A 24,771-nucleotide genomic window follows, 5' to 3' on the forward strand; every position below is an offset into this window, starting at 1 on the left:
ATTCACATGGGCTGGCAGCCAATTTGGCTGAGAACATTTCTTCATGCAGTTCAAAGGAGCTTTGTTGCAATGGCTCCTACAAGCTTTTAAAAAAGGATCAGGCTGTTTCATGGAAGATCCGTCTCAAGTGCCAATAACCAATAATGAGGACTCCATATATGAAGGCAGGGTGCAGTCGATCGGCTGTCCTTGATTGTTTTTTCCCCCCCGGGGTCTGGCTGTCACCTTACATCCTGCTTGCAGGCTTTCCTGGGGATCTAGCTAGTGTTAGAAACAGGGCACTGGACTAAATAGGTGGTGGACTGCGCCAGCCCTGCTCAGTGGCTTGGCCAAGGGCCTGCCATGCTGACCACGTGAAAGAGTGGGGTTTCTGCCCTCTCCTTCCCACCTGCGCCTCCCACCTGTGCCCGCTTGTTACGTGTGCACAGCCGAGTTGGTTTATGAGAGGCCGATGAAGATACTCTGTAGGTTAAGCTAGAATATTGAATTGTGGGGGGAGCTATTATGATTACATTCCTTCCCCAACAGAGTGATTTGGACTTCAGTTCCCATCAGTCCCAGTTGGCTTGGCTTAATAGTGGCCAGGGAGCCTTGGTATTTGGGTCTGGTCCCAAGCCGGGGGAAGATGAGGTAGGACAGCTCCGGCTTGGACTTTCATGGCCAAGCAATTTGACTCTGCCGTGAGGATTCCAGATTTCAAAAACGGATGTTCTGCTTTCCGTGGCACATAATTAATCTGCGGAAGTCGTTTTACCTGGCTTTCAAGGCTGGGTTAAACAAATACACGAGTGATAAATCTGTCGAAGGCTCCTCGCCCCGATGGCTGGATGAAATCGCCAGTGAAAACCACAACCACTTAAAGATTAAGGAATTTATTCTGGCCTGAGTTTTCATGGACTATAACGCACTAAAATTGAGCTCGTGTTTACAGAGCCACGAGGCTCTTGTTCATTTTGCTGCAGCAGACTAATGCAGCTGCTGTGTTGACTATCCCTCGGAGCACGGCAGAGGAGTGTAGGAAGAGCTATGCTGGACCAGAGCGAGGCCCATCCCCTTGAGCCTTCCGTGGACACAGAGGCCAGCCAGCTCCTGCCCGCTACCCACATTCCCCGACTGCCCACTACTGCGCACAGGCTTCCGATACAGGTGGAGCCTACTGCTTTGGGGGCTAGAAACCCCTGGTAGCTGCCTTCTCCGTGATTTTGTCCAACCCCTTCTCAAGCCATCCAAACTGGGGACTGTCACTTGGCCCTGCTGTAGTATGTTCCATAGCCATGGGCTCTGTGAAGTCCTTCTTACCTGAAGCTCCTCCATGGAATGACCGCTTCGGGTTCTAGAAGAACAGCGGAAAAGGGCTGTTTTCTCTAAGCCGGGCATCTATCGCAAGATCTACTTGGCCAGCTTGAGAAAGGTGACTGAACCAGGTTTGCCCCTTCGAAGGATCGGCACTTGTTGAATAATGCCTGAACTCAGTAGTATTTTTCTTGCCTCACTTCCCTTCTCAAAAACCAGGTCATCCCTCAGCTCATTGCTAGAATTGATACGCCTCGTCCTTTGGTGGGCCGACTGATTTACCAGCTTCTCACCGACATTGGCAGGTACCACCCACAGGTGAGTCCTTCCTCCGCTGCCCCTCCGACCCTCTTCAGGCTCCAGACTGCAGACAAGGTCCATTTATAAATGACTGTTTTCTGATATTTGCCTTAGGCTTTGATCTACCCGTTGACCGTAGCTTCAAAGTCGACAACCACCGCCCGTCACAACGCTGCCAACAAGATCCTTAAGAATATGTGTGAACACAGTAACACGCTAGTCCAGCAAGCCATGATGGTGAGTGCTGCCTGCGCCCTCACATTTTTTTATTATTATTATTATTATTATAACATTACTATGCCGCCCCTTGCCGAAACCTCGGGGCGGCTTACAACACGATAAAATACATTGAAATACAATAGCACATAATAAATTACCATTAAATACAAAAAATACATTGATTTACAAATATAAGATTAAATTATCAGTATAAATTAAGTAAATAAAAATATAGGAGGAGAAAGAGAAGGAAGAAGAAGTTGCCCTGGCCAGATCATATGTTTTAACAATTAAAATGATGTTTAAATAAAAAGGTCTTTACCTGGCGCCGAAAAACCAGTAACGACGGTGCCATTTCTCTTGCCTACGCTCCACACCAGTGCGCTGGAGAAAGCTGCTATCTGCTCATTGTTACGCATTCATTTCGGTTTTCCTCCCAAAGCTCTGCTTGGGTTGTATCATTTTAATTAATATGTCTCTCCACCTTGCAGTTCAGGAGTCAAAGTAATAATTATGTGGCTTGCCTTTGTACAAACATTCTCCCCCTTGTTCTTTAAAACAATTTCAATTATGCGTTCCAAGCATGGCTCCGCTTAGCCTGCACGGGTTGGTGTATTTAATGTTAAGCCTGCAGAATGTGAAATGAGCCGATCGAGGGCAGAATCGGTGCGCTGGCCGGTTTATTATTTTCCAGGAAAAGGCAAGCCCATCATCCACTGATCCTGCTGGTGCCCCGCCCCTGATGGGTGTGGTGGGCGCCCTGGTTCTGGGTCTGGTGTATGTAATGTAATGCTCACTGTCCTCACTCAGAGCTGGGGTTGCCCACCCCTTTCCAGGAAGCATCGGCTTGGCCGTGGTGATAGCTATCCTTGATACGTTCTGTTGTTTTTTAACCAAAAGTCCCCCTGGCCTTCTTTCTTGGTATTTTGCATTTCAAAGCGAAAAGGTGTCACCCCGGGAAGATTTTACATTCGCAAGGCTCACACAGGAAAGGTGCTTTGAGCCTTTTCTGGCCCTCCCTCTAGCATCAGCCCAGGAGTGCTGTTGTCTGTGCTGATTCTCTATGATCCAGACTTTTTAAATATATATTTTAAAAAATCATTCTACTCAAATCTTCAGAGGACCTGCTCTCTGGGGAGAGCAGGGGTTGTAGCCGCTGGTTTGAGGAATGCAGATTCAAACAGAGAGCCCACAGCTTGCGGGATCTGCATCTCTCCTGGTGGTCTTCGTTTAGGGTTCCTCCATATAAAGGAGTAGGAAAGATCCCCCGCATGGGAGAACCTTTGCCACAAGGGACGACCTGGATTAGATTAAATAGTTCCCGTTGCCGGTATGTAAGGCAATGACTTGCGTTTCCTCTCCCATCCAGGTGAGCGAAGAACTGATCCGTGTAGCCATCCTGTGGCACGAGATGTGGCACGAAGGGCTGGAAGAGGCGTCTCGCCTCTATTTCGGGGAGCGGAACGTTAAGGGGATGTTCGAAGTGCTGGAGCCACTGCATGCGATGATGGAGCGTGGGCCCCAGACGCTCAAGGAGACCTCCTTCAATCAGGTATAAATGGATGTTAAAGCGATCCTGATTCCCTGAAGACAGAGTGGTGTGCAACCCAAAGAGTTCAGCTTTGTAATTGAGAAAGTTCTCCAGCTTCAGTTTCTAGGCCTACAACAAATGAAAATATGTTGCAACCTCACTCTTTTTGCTTCATGGCCCACTGTGTCTCCCTTAAACTGCCGGCAACTAGTAAGCTGCTGGAGCCTCAACTGAGGATTAGGACCAAGGCTGGACTACATGTCACCTTCCAGGTGCTTTGGCCTACAACTCCCACAGTGCCACACCATTGGCTGTGGGCTGATGGGAGTTGTAGGCTGCGACAGGAGCCCCAAACGTTCCATTCCTGCTATTAGAGCATAACCACAGAATGAAGGGCTTAAATTCTTCGTGGTCGTTGCAAATCCTGCATAGTGGCTTTACATCTGTGTGGGACCTCATTTCAGGAAGCGTCCATGGTGGAGAGATATTTTTTTTTAATAAGTTTTATTAAAATTTTTAAACACTAAAAACATTAACCATCAATTACATCAGACATACTGGGTCAGCCCCCTACTCATTTTTTCTTTCTTTTTAACATTCCTTAGTCATATTCAAATCCATTTATAATAACTTGAAAGCATATTTAAATCTAAGCCAAGTCCAAAAAAAAAAACCATGTTTAAATCTATGCAAAGTTCCGTTTCTCTAGCCAATAATAAAGGAAAAGATCTCCAAGTGTGATAGAAGTCAGTATCTTCTTATTCACGGTGGAGAGATTTTTGACAGAAACCTTTCCCTGCTCTCATAGTACCTCTGTATTTATCTATTTATTTATTATTTATTTAGAATTTTTGTATGCCGTCCCATCGCAAAGCCTCGGGACAGCTTGCATCAAAGCCTCTGTACCCAACAGGTTCTCTGCAAGTGCCTTTGTGGCTCCCTCACGGAAGCTCATTCTTGTATTTCACCTTACCGAGGTTCTGAGTCTTTCTCTCTTTGTATCTTGGGCTCATTCATCAGGCTTATGGCAGAGATCTGATGGAAGCCCAGGAGTGGTGCAGGAAGTACATGAAATCTGGGAACGTCAAGGACCTCACTCAGGCTTGGGATCTGTATTACCACGTCTTTCGGCGCATCTCCAAGCAACTGCCTCAGGTGTGGCAGGGTGGGGAGGTAGAGCTTTTCCCCAGCGGGGCTGTGCCACTGGCCTGCATTCCTTCCAAGCACCTGCATGGGAACACCGTCCTTTGTTTAATTCTTTGTTTTGCTCCCTCACCGGTAGCTGACCTCCTTGGAGCTCCAGTACGTTTCACCAAAACTGCTGAAGTGCCGAGATCTGGAACTGGCCGTGCCGGGGACATACGACCCCAACCAGCAAATCATCCGCATCCAATCCATTGCTCCGTCGCTCCAAGTGATCACGTCTAAGCAGAGGCCGAGGAAATTAACTCTAATGGGTGAGAACTTGGCTCTGATGTGGGGAGGGGTGGACAAGAGGCAGGCCTACCTTCGCACTTGGTTTTCCCCTCTGCTCTTCAACTGCTGGGGGCGGGGGGAGTGATGGAGGACCCACGGAGATGAAAAGACCCTGGGTTCCAGGCTCACTTGTGGGATGCCTGGAAAGAGCTTGCTGGCCCCTGTGGGAAACAGGATACTGGACAGCGAAGGGCTCCAGTTAAGAGTTTTGGACTCTGGAGAGCTGGGCTCAATTTCCCACTTGGTTGCGAAGTTTGTGTTGTGATTTTGCATCAGTTGCTGACAGCCAACCTCACAGGGTCGTTGTGAGAATAAAACGGAGCGGAGGCGGAAGGCCATGGGTTCCCTGGAGGAAAGGGGGCCAATCTAAACATAGCAAGAGAGAAGGAAAGAGGGCGCACCAGGCCCTTCCCAGCAGAGGGTTGCTTGCATCGTATCTGGAGGGCAGATTCCTCCCGGGGTCTTGCAGTCTTCATGTGGATTTACCTGCCTTAAGAGAGGCCCCCTTTCTCACACAGGAAGCAATGGGCACGAGTTCGTGTTCCTCCTGAAGGGCCACGAGGACCTGCGTCAGGATGAGAGAGTGATGCAGCTCTTCGGGCTCGTGAACACCCTGCTGGCCAACGACCCGACGTCTCTCCGCAAAAACCTGAGGTGCTCTCAGGAAACCGCCTCTGGCCCTTGGGGAGAAGGGCTGGGCGGGGCCAGGCTGCTCTCTGCAGGAGTCATCTTAGCTTCGCATAATCCTCCCGGAGAAGATTTGTGGGTTCCCCCCCGCCCAGACTTCTAAAATAAGTTTTATTTGAAATTATAATCCTAAAAAACAAAGAAAAACTAAAAGCAACATTAATCATCAAAAACATCGGGCCTGCTGGGTCAGCCCCCACACCCTTCCTTTTCCATTTATGATAACTTAAAAACATATTTGAATCAATGCGAAGTCCCGTTTCTCTAGCCAATAATAAAAAGAGTCCCAAGTTTGACAGAAGTCAGTATCTTCCTTCCCAGAGAAGATTTGTTGTTGGCAGATCTAAGAAAAAGCCACACGCCTCCTGCTGTTTCTCCGGGTCCTTGAGCTGGGGCACTTTGATTCGCAGGCCCCGCCCCTCTTAAAAGCACGGGTGCCCTTCTCGCTCTCGTTCCAGCATCCAGCGGTACGCCGTGATCCCGCTTTCCACCAACTCGGGGCTTATCGGCTGGGTGCCTCACTGCGACACTCTGCACGCGCTCATCCGGGACTACCGGGAGAAGAAGAAGATCTTGCTCAACATTGAGCACCGCATCATGCTGAGGGTAAGGCCGTGGCTGCCGCAGGGGATTCTGGGCGCTGCGTGGAGGAAGAGTGCGTGGAGGCCTGGCCAGCCGGTCGGCAGCAAGCAAGGCTTGGCGGACTTCCCGATTTCTCCCTGCTATCTTTCCTCCTCTCGAGGGAGCAGCACAGCCGCCAAATGTTGTTTCTCCCCTCCCTTTCCAGATGGCGCCTGACTATGATCATCTCACCCTGATGCAGAAGGTGGAGGTTTTCGAACACGCTGTGAACAACACCGCCGGCGATGACCTTGCCAAGCTCCTGTGGCTGAAGAGTCCCAGCTCTGAGGTACAGCCAGCTCAGGCCGCGTGCGCTCGCTCTGCAACACCCCCGTCCACAGGCACGCCAGGGAACAGCTCACCGAAGCCCCTGGAGCTCAGTCCTCCAGGACTGACGTTGGATGGGTTTGCACAAACCTCAGGTCCTGCTCTGCATGGGTGGAGAAGAGCTTCTATGGGTGGAGAATTGCTTCTGGATGGGTGGAGAAGAGCTCCTATAGCCAGCTGACCTCCCACATTTCCAGCTCTGAGCGTGCCTGAGCTGGGTGTGACATTGGAACCCTGCAACCCAGGAAATGAGGAACAACGTTAGAACGACGTTTGTGGTGAAGCCCACAAAGTTACAGCTCTTTGAGTCGTGGTTTTGGAGGGGTGTCTGAACCACCCCGACAAAGTAGAGAGCGTCAAGAACAGCTGCTCAGAGAGGGGTTGGGGGACTGTACAGACGCCGAGAAACCTTGCAGCATTCGGTGGGGTGGAGACGTCGCTTGTGCCGTGGAGGCAGGCCAGGCTGAGATTAGATCTCACTGGATTTGAGATCTATTTGTGATGGAAAATAGACTCCCCCCCGCCACCCCCATCTCTAGTTGCCTTTTCCTGCCATAAATTGAACAGCTTTCATAGTTGCTCCTTGACAGCACCCCCCACCCCAAAATCGATTTTCTGGCAGGCCTGTTTCATTCCATCCTTTGATTCACGCCAGGATCTGTCTTCTTTCTCAGGTGTGGTTTGACAGAAGAACAAATTACACTCGTTCGTTAGCCGTGATGTCAATGGTCGGCTATATTTTGGGGCTGGGTGACAGGCAAGTGAAACCAAACATGTTTTCCTTAAAAAAATTAAAGGCATTCTATAATTGGAAGCCTTGTCGGCTGTGAGCAAGACCTCTGAGCCATAGAATATACTCTCCCTCATCTCAATGGATCAACCCACTACCTTTAAAGTACTTGGACCAATATGTAAAATTTGCAACCAAACATTTAAAATATGTCAGCCAGTATTTCAAGCTGCTTTTCCATGGAGGGGCAAATGGGAAGCGTAAGCATTTATTTGCATATTTTTTAAACAAAATGGATAGATTGCTCTATTTTAAAAGGATTGTCAAACAGTGAACAGTAAAGGAGGGTGGAATGAAAGCACAGGAGTATAAATTAATTTTAAATCAGGTTATCCCAATAGAACTGTGACTGGTGCTTCAAGAAAAGCAGCCCCTTGTTTGAATAAAGGTGTCCTTAGTAGGCACAGAAAGCAAACGCACTGTCAACTGGGGAGAAATTCATCGCAGTCTCAGCTCACGTAGGCAAAATCACAGTAGGGAAGGGGTAGGCGACCCCTTCCAAATGGTATTGGACCACAGCTCCCATCAGCCACAGGAAGCTTGGCCATTGACTCTAGGGGCTGTGGGAGCTACGGTACCTGGTGGAGGGGAGAGGTTGCCTGAACCTGCAGCTGGGCATGGGGAACAGGAGGGGTTGTGTGGGCGTAACTGACCTGGCTGCGGTGTTGGTCCTTCTCCAGGCACCCCTCCAACCTCATGCTTGACAGACTGAGTGGCAAGATCCTGCACATCGACTTTGGAGACTGCTTTGAGGTAACGTGTACCTGGATTTCGGCTGAGAGGGCCGTGGCTATCGGGCAGTAGAAAAATACAGTGAATGCCTGAAATACATAAAAGCAAGTTGGTTTTGTAGAATAAACGTACGGCCTTCTTCAACACCCAGGGCCCAAGCAGTGTCTCTCCTCAATCTTGGCTTTAGGTTGCAATGACCAGAGAGAAGTTTCCGGAGAAGATTCCTTTCAGGCTGACAAGGATGCTGACAAACGCTATGGAGGTAACTGAGAATCCACAGTTACTGGTTTGCAAGCAGTCGAAAAGCATTTCTTAGAGCAGAACCGCATGACGCAAGAACACCAAAGGGGAAGACCTGAGATCTTGGATTTTTAAAGCAAAAGCATTGGCTGTGCCTTTAATATCAAGCCAAACTTTGCTTCATTTCTTGGCCTAGAATCTGGGGAGCTAGAGTGAGAACGTGTGAACGGTTCCTAGTCTATAAACCTGTGAATCAGAGTATGTGAGGCTCTGATGTAAATTGCCCAGATGGGCCCTTCCATTATCCATGGATCCAGTTTTCTCACTTCTGTACATCCCCCCCACACACACAAAAGGTGGAAATACCCCTGCTTAGAATTAATTATTGGCAGTAATAAAGCTAGAATTAGCTAAAACTGGTTTGTGCTTTTGGCCCTTGCCTTTGGCCCAGCCTGCAACTGGCACAGGGGCCCGAGAAGCACCTCTGAAGCAGAAGCCAGCCCTTGCCCTTTCCCTGAAAGGGGTCCCCCGCGCCTGCCTGCTCTGCTGAAACTGTCGGGGTCTGCTCAGAAAGACAGCGCTGATTTGACTTCCTCTCTCCTTTCCCACCCCCAGGTGACTGGCTTAGATGGAAATTACAGAATCACCTGCCACACGGTAATGGAAGTTTTGCGAGAACACAAAGACAGCGTCATGGCCGTGCTGGAAGCCTTTGTGTACGACCCCTTGCTGAACTGGAGGCTGATGGACAGTAAGTTGCCCTGAAACAGAAGATGATCAAAGACAAGGATCGGTTTTAGGGATCCAGGTGCCCCGAAGCGTTGGTCTGCTGCGCAGTGTCCTGCTGACCAGTGCTGGATCAAAACAAGCATGATCTTAGGTAGCACAGATACTTTCTCCCAGACTTCATTATCTGAAACGGAACGAGATGTAGCCTTCTGCAGCATGCAGGAGAACAGACGATTCAGAAGAAGAACCTTTCATGTGGACGTCTTTATTTTCTTTGCAGCAAACACGAAAGGCACTAAGCGGTCACGAACGAGGACGGACTCCTACTCTGCTAGCCAGTCTGTAGGTGGGTATTAGCCAAACGGCCGCTTCGTTTTCTATGTACTGTACTCCTCACTGGGTGGAGTAAAGCCATTTGAATTCCTTCGTCTTCCCCTACGTTCCTTGGACTGTGATGAAAAGGAATGTTGGCCAAACCGAAAGCTGACCTTAAATCTTCTCTTCTTGGCCCCTTCTAACGATGAAATAGAAGCGGAACTGCCCTGAGAGCAGTTGGGGGAAATGAGAGCCCCAGCGCTGCTGAGGTTGTTCCGTGGCGTCTGAGCGCAGCACAGAGCATCCCCTTCACTTACTGATGGGCAGGTGTTTCCCCCAGGATGTTCCCCAGGATGCAGCCCCACCAGCCTCAGTAAAGCTATTGATCTGGCCTGCATACCACAGCTCCTCAATATCTGCTCGAACCCTACGTAGTCATCAACAAACTGGCGAGCTGGCTCCCAGCTGCTCTTGCTCAGTTAAAAACCCGCTCAGGGATGCTTGGTCCCTTACGAGCTTTTCAGGATGAAAAGACCTGGAATTGCGGGTTGTTGCAGAGCCGCCGACCCACAGTGGAAACCCATACTTAGGACCCGTTCCTGGGTTATTTAGCTCTGCTGTGTGAGCAATCAGATGGCAGGAGCTAGCACATCTGTGCTCACCGGCTCCATCCATAATGCTGTGTGAACCAGGGCCTTCTCTGTCTTGCTCTGTGAGAACAAAGCGGCCGATAGCCAAAGCCCAGCCTTTGTCGATGGCCGCTTGAAGTGGCACGAAAGAGAGGTTTATCCCTGGGAGAAGAACCGTTTGCCTGATATCTGACCATTCTCCTTTCTTATTAGAAATGTTGGACAATGTGGAGCTTGGTGAGACCGCCCATAAGAAACCTGGGACCACGGTGCCTGAATCTATCCATTCCTTTAGTAAGTGCACCCCGACTCGCCCCGGCTGCTAAGTCCCCTTAATATCATTGCGCTCATATAATGGTATCGTGTTAGCATGTGTCATAAGCAAGAATTCTTTAAAATAGGAATAATGCATGCACATTTTAAAAAAGCAGGTGTGATCCATCCACATTTCACAGTATGTTTCTGGTCTGCTGTGGGACTGAATTGCTCAAAGTGCGGAAGGCAAATGTCTGGCAGTATGAGAGAGGGAAGAAAGGGGGACAGTCTTGTCTCAGACCACAGGGTCTGCCTAGTCCAGGATCCCACAGGAACATAGAATGTTGCCTTTGATGCCTCCACATTCTTGGCCCATCTAGGCCGGGACTCTGGGCACTGGCTGGCAGCAGCTCCCCAGAAATTTTTTCCAGCCCGTCCTGGAGATGCTGCAGACTCAACCTGGGGCCTTTTTCATGCAGAGCTGCAACCCCTCCCCATTTCTCACAAGTCCCCACCGGGCAGCTCCAACAAGCTGTGAAGACCGGTGTCAAGATCACGCTGCTTCCCTGTGTCCAGTGGCTGGGCATGTCCAGTGGCCAGGGAGAACGGGAGTGGAAATCCAAACATCTGGAGGTCCATTTTCTGCCCGCTGCTGCTCTAAGCGCACGGTCATTGCACCATTATTGAGGAAGGAAATTCCTACTTCTGTATTGTGTGAATAGGCATCGCATGATGTTTGCCCTGCATCTGTTACCTATCCATTCTGTTGGATGCTCCCAAGCTCCAGAAAGGGGGGAAGAATTTTTTGATCCCCCCTACCATACAAAATCTTGCAAACCCCAGTCATGTTCCCACATGGTCACCTAGTTTAGCTTTTAAACTAAAAAGCCCCAGATACTTGAAATTTCTTCTGACAGAGCGGGTTCTCAACCCTCCAGTCACCCCCTTCTGTATACGAAACAGGGATGCCTAAACCTGGGCAGGGGGTGCTGCGACTGGCAGTGCTTCCTTTTCTAGCCAGTGTCGCAGGAACGGGGCTTTGCGATGTAATGATGCAGCTCTTTGCTCCCGTTTATGTTCTCTAGTAGGGGATGGCCTTGTGAAACCCGAGGCGCTGAATAAGAAGGCCATTCAGATCATCAACAGGGTCCGCGACAAGCTAACCGGTAAGTTCTTTCTTTCAAAGCACATGGAACTCGGGGAGCTTTTCAGCGTCACTTGTGATGCCTGTGTTGCCGTCACTGCGCATAGCAGTTTGCCGACCACAGGAGGACAGGTCCCTGCCCCAAGAAGCTTGCATTCTAAAATCCAAGATAGGAGAAATGACGGAGGGCAGTGGACGGGAGCATATGTAGGGGAGCGGTATCCGTTTGCCCCGGCTGGGTGTGTTTTAGCTGGGTGACGGTAAGGCAAGGGAGCGTGCGAGGAGAACGGTGGGTTTTGAGGAAGGAATTGATTGAAGTAGCAGAGGCAGCTTCATCTTGGTGTCCTGCGAGAGACAGGTCCAGGCAGGGGAGAGAGGATAAAGACTTTTAGGGAGCAGGAGATGTTCTCCAGAATGCCTCTGAGGGAGGTTTGCCATCCCGGTTTTATCACCAACAATCCCTCCCACTCTCCTCCTCTGCACTGGACTTGGTTCGAGAAGGGCAACAGGTGCAGCTTGTGAACCCCCCTAACCCTTCTCCCCTGCTCCCCCCTTTTCCCAAGGGCGCGACTTCTCCCACGATGAAACGCTGGACGTGCCCACACAGGTGGAGCTGCTCATCAAGCAGGCCACCTCCCACGAGAACCTCTGCCAGTGCTACATCGGATGGTGAGTCGGTGGCGCCTCTGTCGGTTCCGCACGTGAAGCAGCTTGCTCCGTGCCTTCTCTCTCCGAGGCCTCTAAATGGGAGGGAAGCACAGCCAGCTCTTTCACCCGATTCTTTAATAGTCCCTTCTCATGAAGAGGTGTGCCTCTTGCTGGTTCCATGCATTTTGAACGATTTCCTTGGCAACTTTTTCCCGGAGTCAATATTGACTTGCCATTAAGGGTTGCTGCTTTTTCTTTGCTTTGCTATAAGATGATTTTAATGGAATATGGATCATGATTTGTGAATTTACGTGTTGGAAGTTGCCTTAAGATGATTTGCCTCTTAAAGGCGGAATGTTTAAAATGTTACAGAAGTGTTCTTTAAACTATGAGAAGTAACAATACGAGGGCTAGTTAGGAGCTCAGGAGGCGTCTTGCCTTGAGTCAGGCTCTTGGCCCACCTAGCCTTACAGTGTTGACTCTGGCTGGCAGCAGCTGTCGAGGTTTCGGGCAGGAGTTTGGAGATGCTGGGATTTTGTGTTGGTCAGGCAAGTCTTGCTGCAGCTGTGCTGGTCCATGTTGCTGGGTTTTTGCTGGTGGAGACCAGCTGGGTCTTTTAGAAGAGTTGTCTTTAAAGCACTGCCAAGGCACTCTGTGGTTAATCCGATTGCTTCTTGGGAGTTGTCCTTGTTAGCTGGTCCAGCGAGGCATCGTAGGCAGGCCACAGGTGCAGGCTGCTGGCCGTTCTCACTACTGTGAACTCCGTGGGTGGAATAAAACTCAGCTCACTCCACTGCACCAACGAGGCCTTCATGTCCAAAGCAGGGGTCCCTCTACTCCAGCATTTGGCTCCCGCCGTGACCTACCAGCTGCCCCATGCGAATGGCCCCATCGCGCTTTCCCGCTTATTTATTTTCACATTTGTATGCCACCCCATGCTCCCAAGTGGAGTTGGCTCTCCCTCCAATGTATACAGAACCACACCGACTCTGACCCTGGAGTGGATGGAGCACCCGCAGGAGCAGCTGCGCTCGGTATCCACCCTCTCCATAAAATTGCCTCTTCCCGTTTCATGCCATCTTGCCCGGTGACCACCATGTTTTGTGGAAACAAGCTGGGTACTTCAGTGCCGCGTCTTCCCACTCATCTCGTTACTCCTCTGGTCTTGATGTGCTTTGTACATGGTTGACGACGTGGTTCTGGAGTTGGGTTTTTTAAACCTCATTTTCCTTGGAAGAGCAGACAGGTCTCTCATCTCTATCACAGACTGTCTTCGAAACTTCAGAACGAGATTTGCCGGGTTGTGTGGGATGTCAATCAATTTATGGGCCTTTGTTTCACGTTTTCTCTTCTTTCCTTCCTTCCTTCCTTCCTTCCTTCCTCCCTTTCCCCCTTCAGGTGCCCTTTTTGGTAATTGAAGACTTGTGATGACGCACTTAGAGCCTTTCAGAGGCTTTGCATTCCAAGTTTGTTCTCCTCAAAAGTGAGAATTAGGATGGGAGAAACTAGGTCTGTGGTCAGGCTGCAGAGACTGCCTTTGTCAAATATTTTGAACTATAAATGAGAAAACTGAACTGTATATATTAAAAATTGTTTCAAGCTGACTTAGAGCTGCTGTTTTCGGGGGGTGGGCTGAGCCATCATGAAACACAGGGGGTTTCAAAGTGTTTAAAACAAAACTGAAGCATAGCGACCAAATAATTGCTAAGAATAATTTGGTCTTTGGGGAGTAACTTGGCAGAAAGACCGTCTCTTACGACAGACTTGGATACAAGCATATTGGTATTGTGACTGACCAATGATGAATTCATGGGTGTGACTCCAAGTGACCTTGCTTCAGTTTGGGACGGTGCAGAGCACCTGAAAACCTGCTCTCTTGCTCTTGGGTTGAATTGCCTGCCTCGAAACTTCAGCCCAGACTAGACTGTGATGGATGCTTGTGGTGATCACACACATATAGCATGTTTCTGCATGGAAGGGCCCGAAGAAACTATCTTTAGGAGCAGAGCATTGCAGTAGGGATGGACATTTGCAGAATGTAGGTTTTGTGCATCTGGAGGAATTTTCCATGCTGGCACTGAGTGAAAAGGAAAAGAAAAAAATCTAGGGGGAAGCATTAACGTCAAGTGTAAAACGTCAAGCAGTTATGGGTTTGGAAGAGGGGGAAATGAGTGCTTAAAACACGCGGGCGAATGCCTGCGGTTGTTACTTTATTTAATAAAAAAGCAAAATGCACACGTTGTACCCATTTTAGATTCCATGTTGTAGTCTAATATTTTTGTGCCAATAAAGTACAACTGTGTAAACCTGTATTCTAAATGTGTTTATTTTTAATGTGTTTTCCTGCACAAAAGGAGGAGGTTTTACAAGCAAGAAAACTTTCCTGGCCTGATTTCATATATAAAGTGGTACAGTCTTCTCCCAGGGGATCATATGATTTCAGTATTTTCTTTGGGAGTCATGAATTGAATTGGGAAACAGCCTCCCAGCAGCAGTAGGCCTGGCACCTTCCCTGTAATCTTTTTGGTACCAAGTGAAAAGAGTTTTATTCTCTAGGTATTTTAATCCTTGATTTTATTTGGAAAAAATTTAAGTTGTTAATATGGATCGTTTTGACTTAATGTGCCCTCGGCTGTGCACTGTTTTGTCTTATTGTTTTTTGTATATTGCATTTTTAATTACTGCATTTATTGTTGTATGCTTCATGGATTATAATCAGCTTAGATGGCCTTTGGGCTGATTCAGCAGATAAGTAAATAAATAAACAAACACATAAATACCAATACACACACAAATGTTTTTTTTTAAAGTCCCTAGCATGCCAAAATTGAAGACATGAAAAAAAGCTTCAATTTTTGAACAGCTCCGCCTCTCCCAAAAGGAGAGGTAATTTGTATTTCTGTTTACCATATAGCATTTTGAGATCACAGTGCAGCAAAAAGGTTTGTAGTTCTCTTCCAAAGTAACAAATTCAAATATAACCAGATCGTTAAAATAGGGGAACTGAGATAGGAATGTTGCATGTTTATTTAAGTTGATTTCACTGTTCCCATAAAGTTTCTGGTGTCAATTGCAACTCCACTGACAGCACACCCCAGTAATAAAAGACAAGTTTTAAATATTTTGAACGTAACTTTCAAATCAAGCTGGAATCCTGTATACCTGGAAGGAAGCCCCACCGAACTCAATGGCGCTTACTTGTGAATTGACGTACAGACGGTAAGTGGCTCTGTTATTCAGTTGTTGTTGTTTTCGTACCACCTCCAGCCAAAGCTCTCTGGGCAGGGCAGCTAATTATTCGAAGGAGGCAGTACAGAGTTTGCCAGCAGCTTCCTGGCAGCAAATGGGCGTGAGCACACTTTGTAGATTCAATGCACGGGCCACAAGGGTGCCCACCCACCTGCCCACCTGATCCCCCACCCCACCGCCCCAAGCTCCAGAAAGACAGGATAAGCTCTTCCAACTCTCCTGCACAGCAGTGCTGACCAACTGTCTTGCCAAAGAGTGTTTGGGATCCACGCGTGTTCATCCCTTCGCACGCGCTTCGACAAGTGTGCTGGAGGGCAGTGACGAGGGAGTCACACTCGCGGATGGAGTAACTGAGGAGGAGGAGGAGAGGAACTCTGCACGTGCTCATGTCATTTCTTCATGGCTCAACTGCTGAAGCTCTTGGGGCAGTTCACAAGGGTTCGTAAAAACACGGGTGTCACGAATTCACTCCCTGTGGTATGTTTAGATGCGGTATTTCTTTAACCTCCTTTGATAATTCCCTCTTTCTCTCAGTATGTAATCACTGCCACCAGGAATTTAATTCCGATCTTTTAAATTAACTTCTTCCACAATATTGTGCCCAAGCTATAAGGCTCCTTCACTGGTCTACATGGTCCTGAGAATGAGACGCTGGTATTGCAGCAGCCTATGACTGACATGGGTCTCCTCTGAGAGAACAATACGCGGAACAAATGTTTATTTGACAATAAATCCAGTAACTTAGGATAAAACAATGTGTGATAACAACTTGAGTGTGATGACACGCTCTCAAAATCTTCCCTTCATTTCTGAATGTATTTTGGCCCGTCTTTATTTAAAACTTACCAAAGTCTTGGGACAGTTTAACAGCAAGACAGAAAATAAAATTAAACACCCCATCCTAATCACAGCATCCTAATTTTATTTCTCTCTGTTCTAATCTTCCCTTCTGTACTCAAGTTTCAGTTAGCTTCTGTCAGTCACGCTCTTTAGGATGCTTGATAATATGAGGTTCTGACTCTCCCTAGTCATTAATATGTCCTCTATTCTACTTCTTGTAGGCTCTTCAATGCTTTTCACAGCATCATTGTGGAATTATAATGAAAAGGCCACTTTTTCAGCCTCTATGAACTGCTGACCGACCATGACAAACTCTTAACCGTCAGGGGAGGTTTAGTGCGAAGTTAACTGCTGATGGACTAAAAGATAAAATTCTCTCTCCTTGTACCTTTCCAAGCTCTGCCCGCACATCCTCAGTCCAGTCACTTCCCTCATCTCCCTCTTATCCTCCCTTGCTCTTTGGAAACTTACCAATCTTTAAAGGAACACACTGAAAACAGTACAACGGGCCACAAACACAATAAAAAGCAGGATCCCCCCCGCCCAAAAAAGCAGCATTCCAAAACAACAAAAACAGTATTTGGACCTGTTAAACACAGCGGTTATCAATGCCCCCAGCATGCCAGGAACTGTCCTTAAAGGCCGAGCACAAACTACTTATTGGTGCGTTCACTCAGGGGTGGAAAAAACCCCAAGCAAGAAGAGCGTAAACTGCCTTGTGTTTTGAGCTGAGAAAATGGAGGACTTTTCCTTCCCACACAGAACTGTCTCAGGTCAAGTGAGAGCTGCTGTCTTACTCCTTGCTAACCCATGTGTGAAGATCTTGAAGTCCTGTTGGGTCCTGCTTCATATCCAAACAACGCTGTTGCTCCTGTGTGCAGCAGCTGCAGATGTAGAGCTCAAAATTGGCAGAGAAGCTAGCACATGCCTGTTGCTGGGGAACATGAGCAGAAGGGCGCTGCTCCGCTTGTGAGGGACTCCTCAAGAGCAGCGGCAGGAATATATGCTCAGATCCACAGGGGGACACGACACCTCAGCCTCAAACCTCAGCACTTTCATTGGTGAGAACAACCTGGGTCACCCCCTCTGCACAGCACAAACCTACGACAGCACTGCTGGATAGAAGCACACCCCGAACTACAAAATGCCAGAACATATACAGAGTGTAGTATTGGGTACATACCAGCAGATGATGTGAAGAAACTGCAGAGGGGACATGACAGGCCAAGACCTTTTTATTACTGATTTTAAATGTTTACAGCCAGGGTGAATCCGGATTTTAATACATATTATTTATTTGCTTGTTTGTTTATTGTGTTGGTAGCTGTCCCGAGGCGCGTGCGAATGGGACGGCATACAAAAACTCCAAATAAATAAATAATAGTGCAGTAAATATCAGTGATTACACAGTACTGATAACGGCAAAGCGCAAGGGCCATGAAGAGGATTAACCTGGTAACTACATGTAGGAGTGGAGAGTCTTAATCTCTTAAAGGAACAGATGAGTGATAAAGCTTCAGAACAAAGGAGCCTGGCTTGGAATTCTGGTTCTTTCTGGGCAAGAGGCGCAGGGACACTGCAGGTCCGATGTTATATCACAAAGGCACATATAAGCAATCTTTCTCTCTAAAGAGTTATTTGGACCTCCTGACCTACTTACGGGATTCTGTAGGCATCTGATTGGACACTGACTGGTCTGATCCAGCAGGTTTCTTCAGATGTTTCTGTATTCACAATATCCGGAGCTGGGATATAAACTGCAGTACGCATTTCGAGGCAGTTGGGGGAAGTGTGTACAGAAATGATGGAAGGCATCCCATAAGGAGACCTTTTACCAGAAGCCATTGTCGTAATCAGCAAAGCTGTCACTCATGGCCCAATGTTCATCATAATCATCATCGCTGTCACCATAGTAGTCTTGAAAATAGCAATCAGTGTAGTTGTCCTCGTAATAACTTGAGGAGATGGTAATGCTACTTTTGGTGGTTTTCATGCGGTGTTTGAATGGCTCCCCTGTCATGTTTTTGCCTTGGTGTTGAAAAAGAATGTGGCGGACTCCAGGCGGGCAGAAGAAGGTGTGTGTAACCTGGAAGCCGGTGAGAAAGGGGGAAGCAAGGACTTGGGGTTAGTTCAGATTGCAGGATTAGTAGCAGGAAAGTACCCCTGCCCAAATTGGTGGTGTAGCGGTCAGTGTGGACGTTCAGGTGCCCCTCCTGAGAGTCCCCATAGCCCTGCTCCCATGCAGAGACCAGAAATGGAGGCAGCAGGTTAATTCTTGGCCAGCAGACCAGTCTGCACTTACTCTGATCCAGAAAATGCAAACTGAAAGTGTTGGGTTGCTCCTACAGAAGCTACAAGTTGCTGTCCTGAAATAGGCAAACAGCCAGGCATAGCTCGGCCACAGTGACAGGTGCTAATGACCTCTGGATTACTGTGATGCACTTTTTGTGGCTGCTCTTAGGCTGTTCGGAAGCTTGAGTGCATGTAGGATGCAGTAGCTCGGCCGTTGTTGAGAGCTGTCCCTTTTAATTGCAAAGGGAACTCTGCTGGCTGCGGATTTGCTACCGGGCCAGGTTTAAGACTCTGGTACTGGTGCATGAAGCCCCAAAACCATGTGGAACCAGAATACTGGAGGGAGCACCTTCTCCCTTACAAACCTGCCCTATCACTGACATTATTGGATGGCGTGTTTCCATTGGACCTATGCCCAACTGGAGTCTACATGAAGGACAACCTTCAGTGTGGTGGCTAGCTGTCTTTGGAGCTCCCTGCCTCCAGGTGGCTGACTTCGATGGGTATCTCCTGAAAGCACCTTTATTTCAGTAAGACTTCCTGAACTCACCAAGCACACTCAAATTGACAATTTTTTTAATGTCATGTATGCTTTGATCTGCTTTATCTCCTACTGTATCCCATTAGGAAGTCTCAAAACAGGAATATGGAATGAAGTAAAATAGTTGCAAGTGGAGAAATAAAGGGTCATTTTGAAGACCCAGAAGAAAACCACAGAGACATATCTAAGAAGAGTCCCAAACTCCTTTTCCAACCCCCAAACCTGAGTATACAAGGACCTGGACTTTGTAATATCTGATATGTAATTCTGTTGGGAAAATATTCTGCACCAGCGTCCTTTCTTTCGCATTCCATAAAGCCACAAAGAAACACGACTCAGCCTGAGGCCTCAGAAATTGCTTACAGAAAGAAGAGGGATGTATATAACCTAGCAGTCTGCAGTGTCGTCAGGTCCCAGCCTTTGAGGGCTGGATTCGCTCACCTGTTTTGGTGCCCTAGTGAGTCAATTGTCAGCTGAGACCCGACCGCCCCAAGAGCCTTGGAAACACCAGCGGGACAGCTCCTACCACAATGTGGTGTTGCTGGGGAAATCTCTCTGGCCTTTACTGTTCTGGGAATTGCAGCTAGGCTGCGAAGGAGTCAGCGATCGGAGGAAGGTGTGGGAGGCAGGTGAAGTAGCAGCTTCACTGATCAAAGCCTGGTTGGCTCCAGCGCCCAGCACACCACTTCTCTGCACCTGGCATACTTACCCGATGCCATTTTCCCGATCTGCGATGCCCTCCGTATCCATTTGTGAAAGAATGTTCTTTGAGAGTTGTGAAGTCTTCTGCCAGTAGCTTCACAGTGAGCTGGTACTCATTGCCAGGGGTGGAGTAAAACCTGCACGGAGAGAAAAAGGCGTCACAATCAGGTGCGACGGGATTTGAGCAGAGAAAGCCTCAGCCTTCCTCCCATGCCGAGCCGATGATGGAGGCAGCAGCAGGTGTTTGACGACTCCGGGTTGAAGAACAGGGATACTGGATGTCATCCTTGCCTCTTGCTTCCTGTTCTGTGTCACTTCTTAATGCGGAACTGATGAGGAACTTTTCGGGGACTCTGCATGGTGTGGAACTGATTTGAGGAAGGGGTTTAGCACCTTTAACATTCAGACTGAAACCTGGAGTGGATTCACCGAACCCTTATAGGCCATCTCCACCTACAGCTCCAGAGACCACTGAGACACGCTGGCCAGACGGGCTGTTGGAACGTCATGGTGCGATCTTGGGAAAGCAGCGTGTCCTTTCTAGGAGGTGGTAGTTCTCTTCAGAAGACCAGGCCTCCAAGCCTTGAGCAGATGTACAAGGGCTTTGGGCAGGGCAGGGCAGGCCACTGCCAGAACAATTCAGCGGCCGTGAAGTTCTCCAGGGTGCTGCAGCCCACGTCTGGTCAGAGCTGTTCCTCTTGGCCATCAAACCTACCTGTTACTTTGGATCTCCTAGAGACCTCAAGAGGGCTTGTCTCCTCCCCCCGTGTGCTCAACTCACCAATCTGTCACGTTAATGTCTGGTCTGGACTCATCCATCAGCTGGTCCCAGTAGCCGTGGTCCTTCAAGGTGATGCGCTGGGACTTGATGCAGAGTCTGAAAGCAGATGGGGGGCCCTTGAGGAAGCACCCTTACTGGTGGTTCAGGGTTTCCTCGATTCTAGACCAGAGGGTGGGCAGCTTCTGGCTCTCTCCACATATTTCTGCCTACCACTCCTGTCCATCCTTTCTCTCATAGTCAGTGGTGAAGGGGCATGGAATTTGTAAGCTGGAAAAACCGGAAGGGCCTGAGATACCCACTCCTGTTTTAGAGGGTCAGCAAATGGCATCTTTGGGTCAAGCCCAGACCCATGAAGCGTTCTTATCAGAGCTGGAGTTTTTATTGCACAGCCATCCCTGAAGGCACAAAGCGAAGCCCCTCAGTACTGCTCTTACTAATCTGACAACTGGAGGCCAGCTCCCCCGCCACCCCCCGAAGAATGTTTCCCAGCTTGTCCACAGGGTTGATAATGCAGAAGGAAACCATGGAGGTTGGGGGCTGCAGAATTTTCTAGCCACGCTCTCTGCAGAACCGGGAGCCAAATGCTCTACTGCTTTGGGGAAAAGGTGGTCTCCACCCATCCCCACCCTTTGGGGTTCCCAGTGACCCGCAGTCTCACCTTGCAGGGGGGTTGTGAGGGTAAAAGGGAGGCCACAGAGAATCTCTGATGAACGGGAAGTAGAATCCCTTCGCAGGTGAGTTCTAAAACCTATTCGATTCTGCAACTAAGCATCTCGGAGCTGAATTAGCATTTTTCCACCTCTTCCCCTTTCCTTCTGTGTCATATCCCTTAGAATGTCAGCCTTCGCGGCGTGGTGGGATAAATGGGATAAACAGATGGGTTTAGAATATATTAAAAGGAATTTAGATTAGGTGTTCATATGAATCGCTTTGCATTTATTTTGTTTTGATGTTTTAAAACTGTGTGTAGTGGGGAGGCAAAATTTCATGTGCATGAGAATTCTTACAGGGAAAATGGAATTCTTACTCAAAAGTAGCTATGGTACCTACCCATTATATGTAGCGAAACATTTGTTGACCTGATGTTGGGCCTTGTATTCCACTTCAGAATTCTTCATCAGAAAGTCGGTTGTTCGGACCTTCGTTTTTCCAAGTCCAGCAATCACTTCAACTTTCCACTCACCTTCGGAAGGTGTCTCAATTTCCCAGAAATCCAAGCCCTCTGTGGGGATGGGGAGGGGGACAGAAAGGGGAACAGTGAAGGGAGAGGCTTTGAATGGGTGTCTGTAGCAGAAGGAATCGTCCTTGTGAGGTGAAGGAAGTTGGTCCCAGGTCCTGGAGCAAGTCAGGCCATCATGAACCCATGGTCTGCTTTCAGATTCAGCCAAGGTTGTTAAACCCTTGGATAACCCACAGCCCTCGATTCAGGCAATACCCCCATAACACTCAAAATATATGTGAATATATTTTGTCCACTTGAACTGCAGCCAGTCGCCAAACGAGCTACAGTGGGTTGCATGATGATACGCCCTGGCCTAGGGCAGAGTGTGACTTTGAGTGGGTGGCTGTACCAGGTGAGTTAGTCCCTGCCAGGAGGAGGGCAAAGACCTCAGATCTTGGAGAAACCAAGTCCTTAGACTATGGAATGAGCCCCCTAGAGAGGCCCGCCTGGCACCGTCATTATATGCTTTTCGGCGCCAGGTCAAGACCTTTTTATTTGATCATCATTTTAATGTCAACCAGTTTTAATTGTATATGATTAATTTAATTTATTTTAAATATGTCAGTTTTATGCTCAGTTCATGGAATAACTGATTTATTTTGTTTAGGATTTAGAATTCTGCAAGCTGTCCAGAGACGACGGTGATGGGTGGCCTATACATTTCCTAAATAAATAAATAATAAAAATAAAAAGTATCAGAGTCACAACAAATGATTTCACTAAGATGGGCAGCATAGTGGCTACAGCACAGCTGGAAGGAAGACACAAACTTAATTTGTACATATTCCCCAAATAAAAACCAAAGATGGTCATTCAGTCAGAAGGACAGAGGTGGGCTTAGATCATATTTGGCTTTAGCTCGTGGGCAGTATATAAACAAAGCAAATAAAATTAATTGGAAATGCTTCCGGATGAAGATAGTTTAGGAAAGCATATATAAGAAAAAGCAGTCCTGCTGTTCTTATTTCCTTGTATTTACATCCTGCCTCTTTTCCTTTTGAGGAACCCAAAGCAGCTGACACAGCCTCCTTTTCTCTCAGGAAGGTGTTTATTTTCTGTCTTGCTTTTTAAGCTGGAGCATTCTTAAAACATGCAATCCCCCAGCCTGAAGGGGGACATTCCCAGTGGAATATACAAAACACTTTCAGAAAAGCCGTCCCGAGATACTTCTATAAAGGACAGCATACCAAAGCTTTTAATAAATAAATAAAAAACAATAAAAGCTCTTATCTATAGGTTTTCTGTCTGCTCAACTGAACAGGGACACGCACCTTCTCCACACGGGTTTTTGATTAAGTTCTTCTCCAAGTGGCAAAATAAGTAGTAGGCATCCTTGATGCCCTTGTTGAGATCTTTGCAGTTGTGCCGGTATTTGAGTTTCCACAGAAGCAGTGAGTCCACCAGCTCCCGCCACTGCAAGCAAACCAGCCGGCAGCTGCAAATGAGTTCCTTTGTGGGGACCAGAGACAGCACCTCCACCAAGATGTCTTCGGGTAAATCCCAGAAGTTTGCCATCTTCTTCACAGAGCTGCGAAAAAGAAACTAGGACGGGTGAGAAGAGAGCAGAGAGGAGCACCCACACCCAGTCCCTGGGTGGAAAACAGGGTGAGTACAAGCAAGGGGTCTTTTCAGGGGTGGCTCCACGTGCATTCAGTGGCTCATCACCCCCTTTCATGCAGATCTTCGGGAAGCCACTGGAGAGGGACGAACCTGGCCGCCTCATGATCAGTGGCCGGTGGGTTTCATTGGCGTAAGCTGTTCGTGCAGCGTTTGCTATTCTTGTGAAATTGGTCTGTTTCTAAGTTTTAGTGTGGTTTTCAAGCCTGGTGACCGTTTCCTTGAGGGGGTTGACTCTAAAGCAACCTAAAAAGGGTGTTAGAAAAGTAAATGACAAGTGGGTCTCCCCAGCAAAATGTCGGGGTGCCTCCGAGTCGTCATTCCAGCCATTGCAGGACATTCCCTGGTTTTCCTGCACCTCCAAAATAGCTATTCCTCTTTTCCTGCCCAATGAATGTGCTCAGTTTTTGTTGGCCTCTTAGATCTTTCTCGTTTTATTTTTATTTATTTATTTTTATTTATTTCTTTATTATGTATATCTTGCCTTTTTCCTACAAAGAGCTCAAGGCAGCTTACATCATTCTCCCCCTCCATCTTATCCCCACAACAACAACCCTGTGAGGTTGGTTGGGCTGAGAGTCTGTGACTGGCCCAAAGTCACCCAGTTGGCTCCATGGCTGAGCGGGGACTCGAACCCGGATCGTCTGAGTCCCAGTCCCAATCCCATGCTCTTAACCACTACACCACACTGGCTCTCACCTTTTTTTTGTGAGAAAAAATTTTGTCACCTTTTCCCTCCCCCGTGTGTCCATATTTTATGGGTGAGGGAGACACAGTTGTGCCCATCCTGGCTGCATTAAGGGAAGTGTGGGGGAGGGACTCCAGGAAGACTTTTGTGGATGCCTTCACACTTCAGATGGCTTAAACTTGGGGCCATAAGTGGGGATAATGAGAATGACCCTTTGCACATGCCCAGTGGCAACATCAGCACTCTCTTATGCTGCCAAACTTTCCTGGGGGTAAGCCCAGCGGTGCAGCTAGGAATTGACCTTGGGGACAAAGTCTAGAGCCCCATGGCACATGGTCCCAGCCCCCAAGAGACCACTCAGAGTAGCAGGAGCAGACAGAAACTCCCATTTTCCTCCTGGATTGTTTACAAACACAGGGCTGGCTGTTTTATCGCTGTCCTGATGTGACCGGGACGAAGAAGCACTTCCAAAGCCCCAAGTGGCAGCTAGAGAAAGCAGAGAATCTGAGATGTGAGCTTAGCGGGTATCTTGACACCCCCTTCTCCCACCCTAATAAGGCTATTCAATTAAAATTACTCAGTTGCCGCCCTTAAAATTACCTCTCTTGCCCAGAAAGCACATTAACTCCAGGCTTTACAGGAAAGCATCCTGTGGATGCCTGCCAAGCCAGCCCCTGCCCCACACCCCAAAATGCCGCTCCGCGGGTTACCTGGCTCTGCAGGACACGGAAGGCAGTTGGGGTCCCCTGCGAGGAAGGCTCGGCTGTGCCCAGTTCAGCTGAAGGCAGGAGAAAGGAATCGAAAGTGATTCTCATGTGCAGTTTCAGGAAATGCCCCCACCCCTCGCTGGGCTGCCTGCCAGACTGGCATTGTGGTTGAAAGAAGAATCAGAATGCCCTCCTT

General features: G+C 48.3%; 2 protein-coding genes across 3 annotated transcripts in view; one reads left to right on the plus strand and one right to left on the minus strand.

The window, feature by feature from the left end:
• MTOR (mechanistic target of rapamycin kinase) overlaps positions 1–14,248 on the plus strand; it is an 80,502-nt gene extending 66,254 nt beyond the window's left edge. For both annotated transcript variants that reach the window (XM_044445369.1, XM_044445370.1), the window contains 17 exons: positions 1,513–1,611; positions 1,708–1,830; positions 3,182–3,364; positions 4,364–4,498; positions 4,626–4,800; positions 5,338–5,473; positions 5,965–6,112; positions 6,294–6,416; positions 7,129–7,211; positions 7,925–7,997; positions 8,164–8,238; positions 8,832–8,967; positions 9,226–9,291; positions 10,103–10,183; positions 11,230–11,310; positions 11,852–11,957; positions 13,335–14,248. In XM_044445369.1, the coding sequence (XP_044301304.1) occupies positions 1,513–1,611; positions 1,708–1,830; positions 3,182–3,364; positions 4,364–4,498; positions 4,626–4,800; positions 5,338–5,473; positions 5,965–6,112; positions 6,294–6,416; positions 7,129–7,211; positions 7,925–7,997; positions 8,164–8,238; positions 8,832–8,967; positions 9,226–9,291; positions 10,103–10,183; positions 11,230–11,310; positions 11,852–11,957; positions 13,335–13,350 (1,839 nt within the window). In that variant the 3' untranslated portion in view covers positions 13,351–14,248. The remainder of the gene's footprint in view (positions 1–1,512; positions 1,612–1,707; positions 1,831–3,181; positions 3,365–4,363; positions 4,499–4,625; positions 4,801–5,337; positions 5,474–5,964; positions 6,113–6,293; positions 6,417–7,128; positions 7,212–7,924; positions 7,998–8,163; positions 8,239–8,831; positions 8,968–9,225; positions 9,292–10,102; positions 10,184–11,229; positions 11,311–11,851; positions 11,958–13,334) is intronic.
• A 3,166-nt stretch (positions 14,249–17,414) lies between these two features.
• On the minus strand, positions 17,415–24,667 carry LOC123031082 (F-box only protein 44-like). The gene is made up of 6 exons (XM_044445543.1): positions 24,579–24,667; positions 22,835–23,091; positions 21,392–21,563; positions 20,342–20,437; positions 19,568–19,697; positions 17,415–18,111 (listed from the first exon to the last, which is right to left on the minus strand). Exons 2-6 carry the CDS (start codon positions 23,076–23,078, stop codon positions 17,857–17,859), a joined length of 897 nt encoding a protein of 298 aa, XP_044301478.1. The 5' UTR covers positions 23,079–23,091; positions 24,579–24,667; the 3' UTR covers positions 17,415–17,856.
• Positions 24,668–24,771: the final 104 nt, after the last annotated feature.

The sequence above is a fragment of the Varanus komodoensis genome, unplaced genomic scaffold, assembly GCF_004798865.1.
Source record: "Varanus komodoensis strain SLA01 unplaced genomic scaffold, ASM479886v1 scaffold48, whole genome shotgun sequence".
Taxonomy (NCBI): Eukaryota; Metazoa; Chordata; class Lepidosauria; order Squamata; family Varanidae; genus Varanus; species Varanus komodoensis.

Bases quoted from the DNA above. Each gene is read 5' to 3' on its own strand.
- LOC123031082 (XM_044445543.1), bottom strand. From the start codon at position 23,078: ATGGCAAACTTCTGGGATTTACCCGAAGACATCTTGGTGGAGGTGCTG. The intron at 21,564-22,834 runs GTGCGTGTCCCT...CCATCCCCACAG, and splicing joins CAAAAACCCGTGTGGAGAAG to AGGGCTTGGATTTCTGGGAA. The intron at 18,112-19,567 runs GTAAGTATGCCA...ACCGGCTTCCAG, and splicing joins GATCGGGAAAATGGCATCGG to GTTACACACACCTTCTTCTG.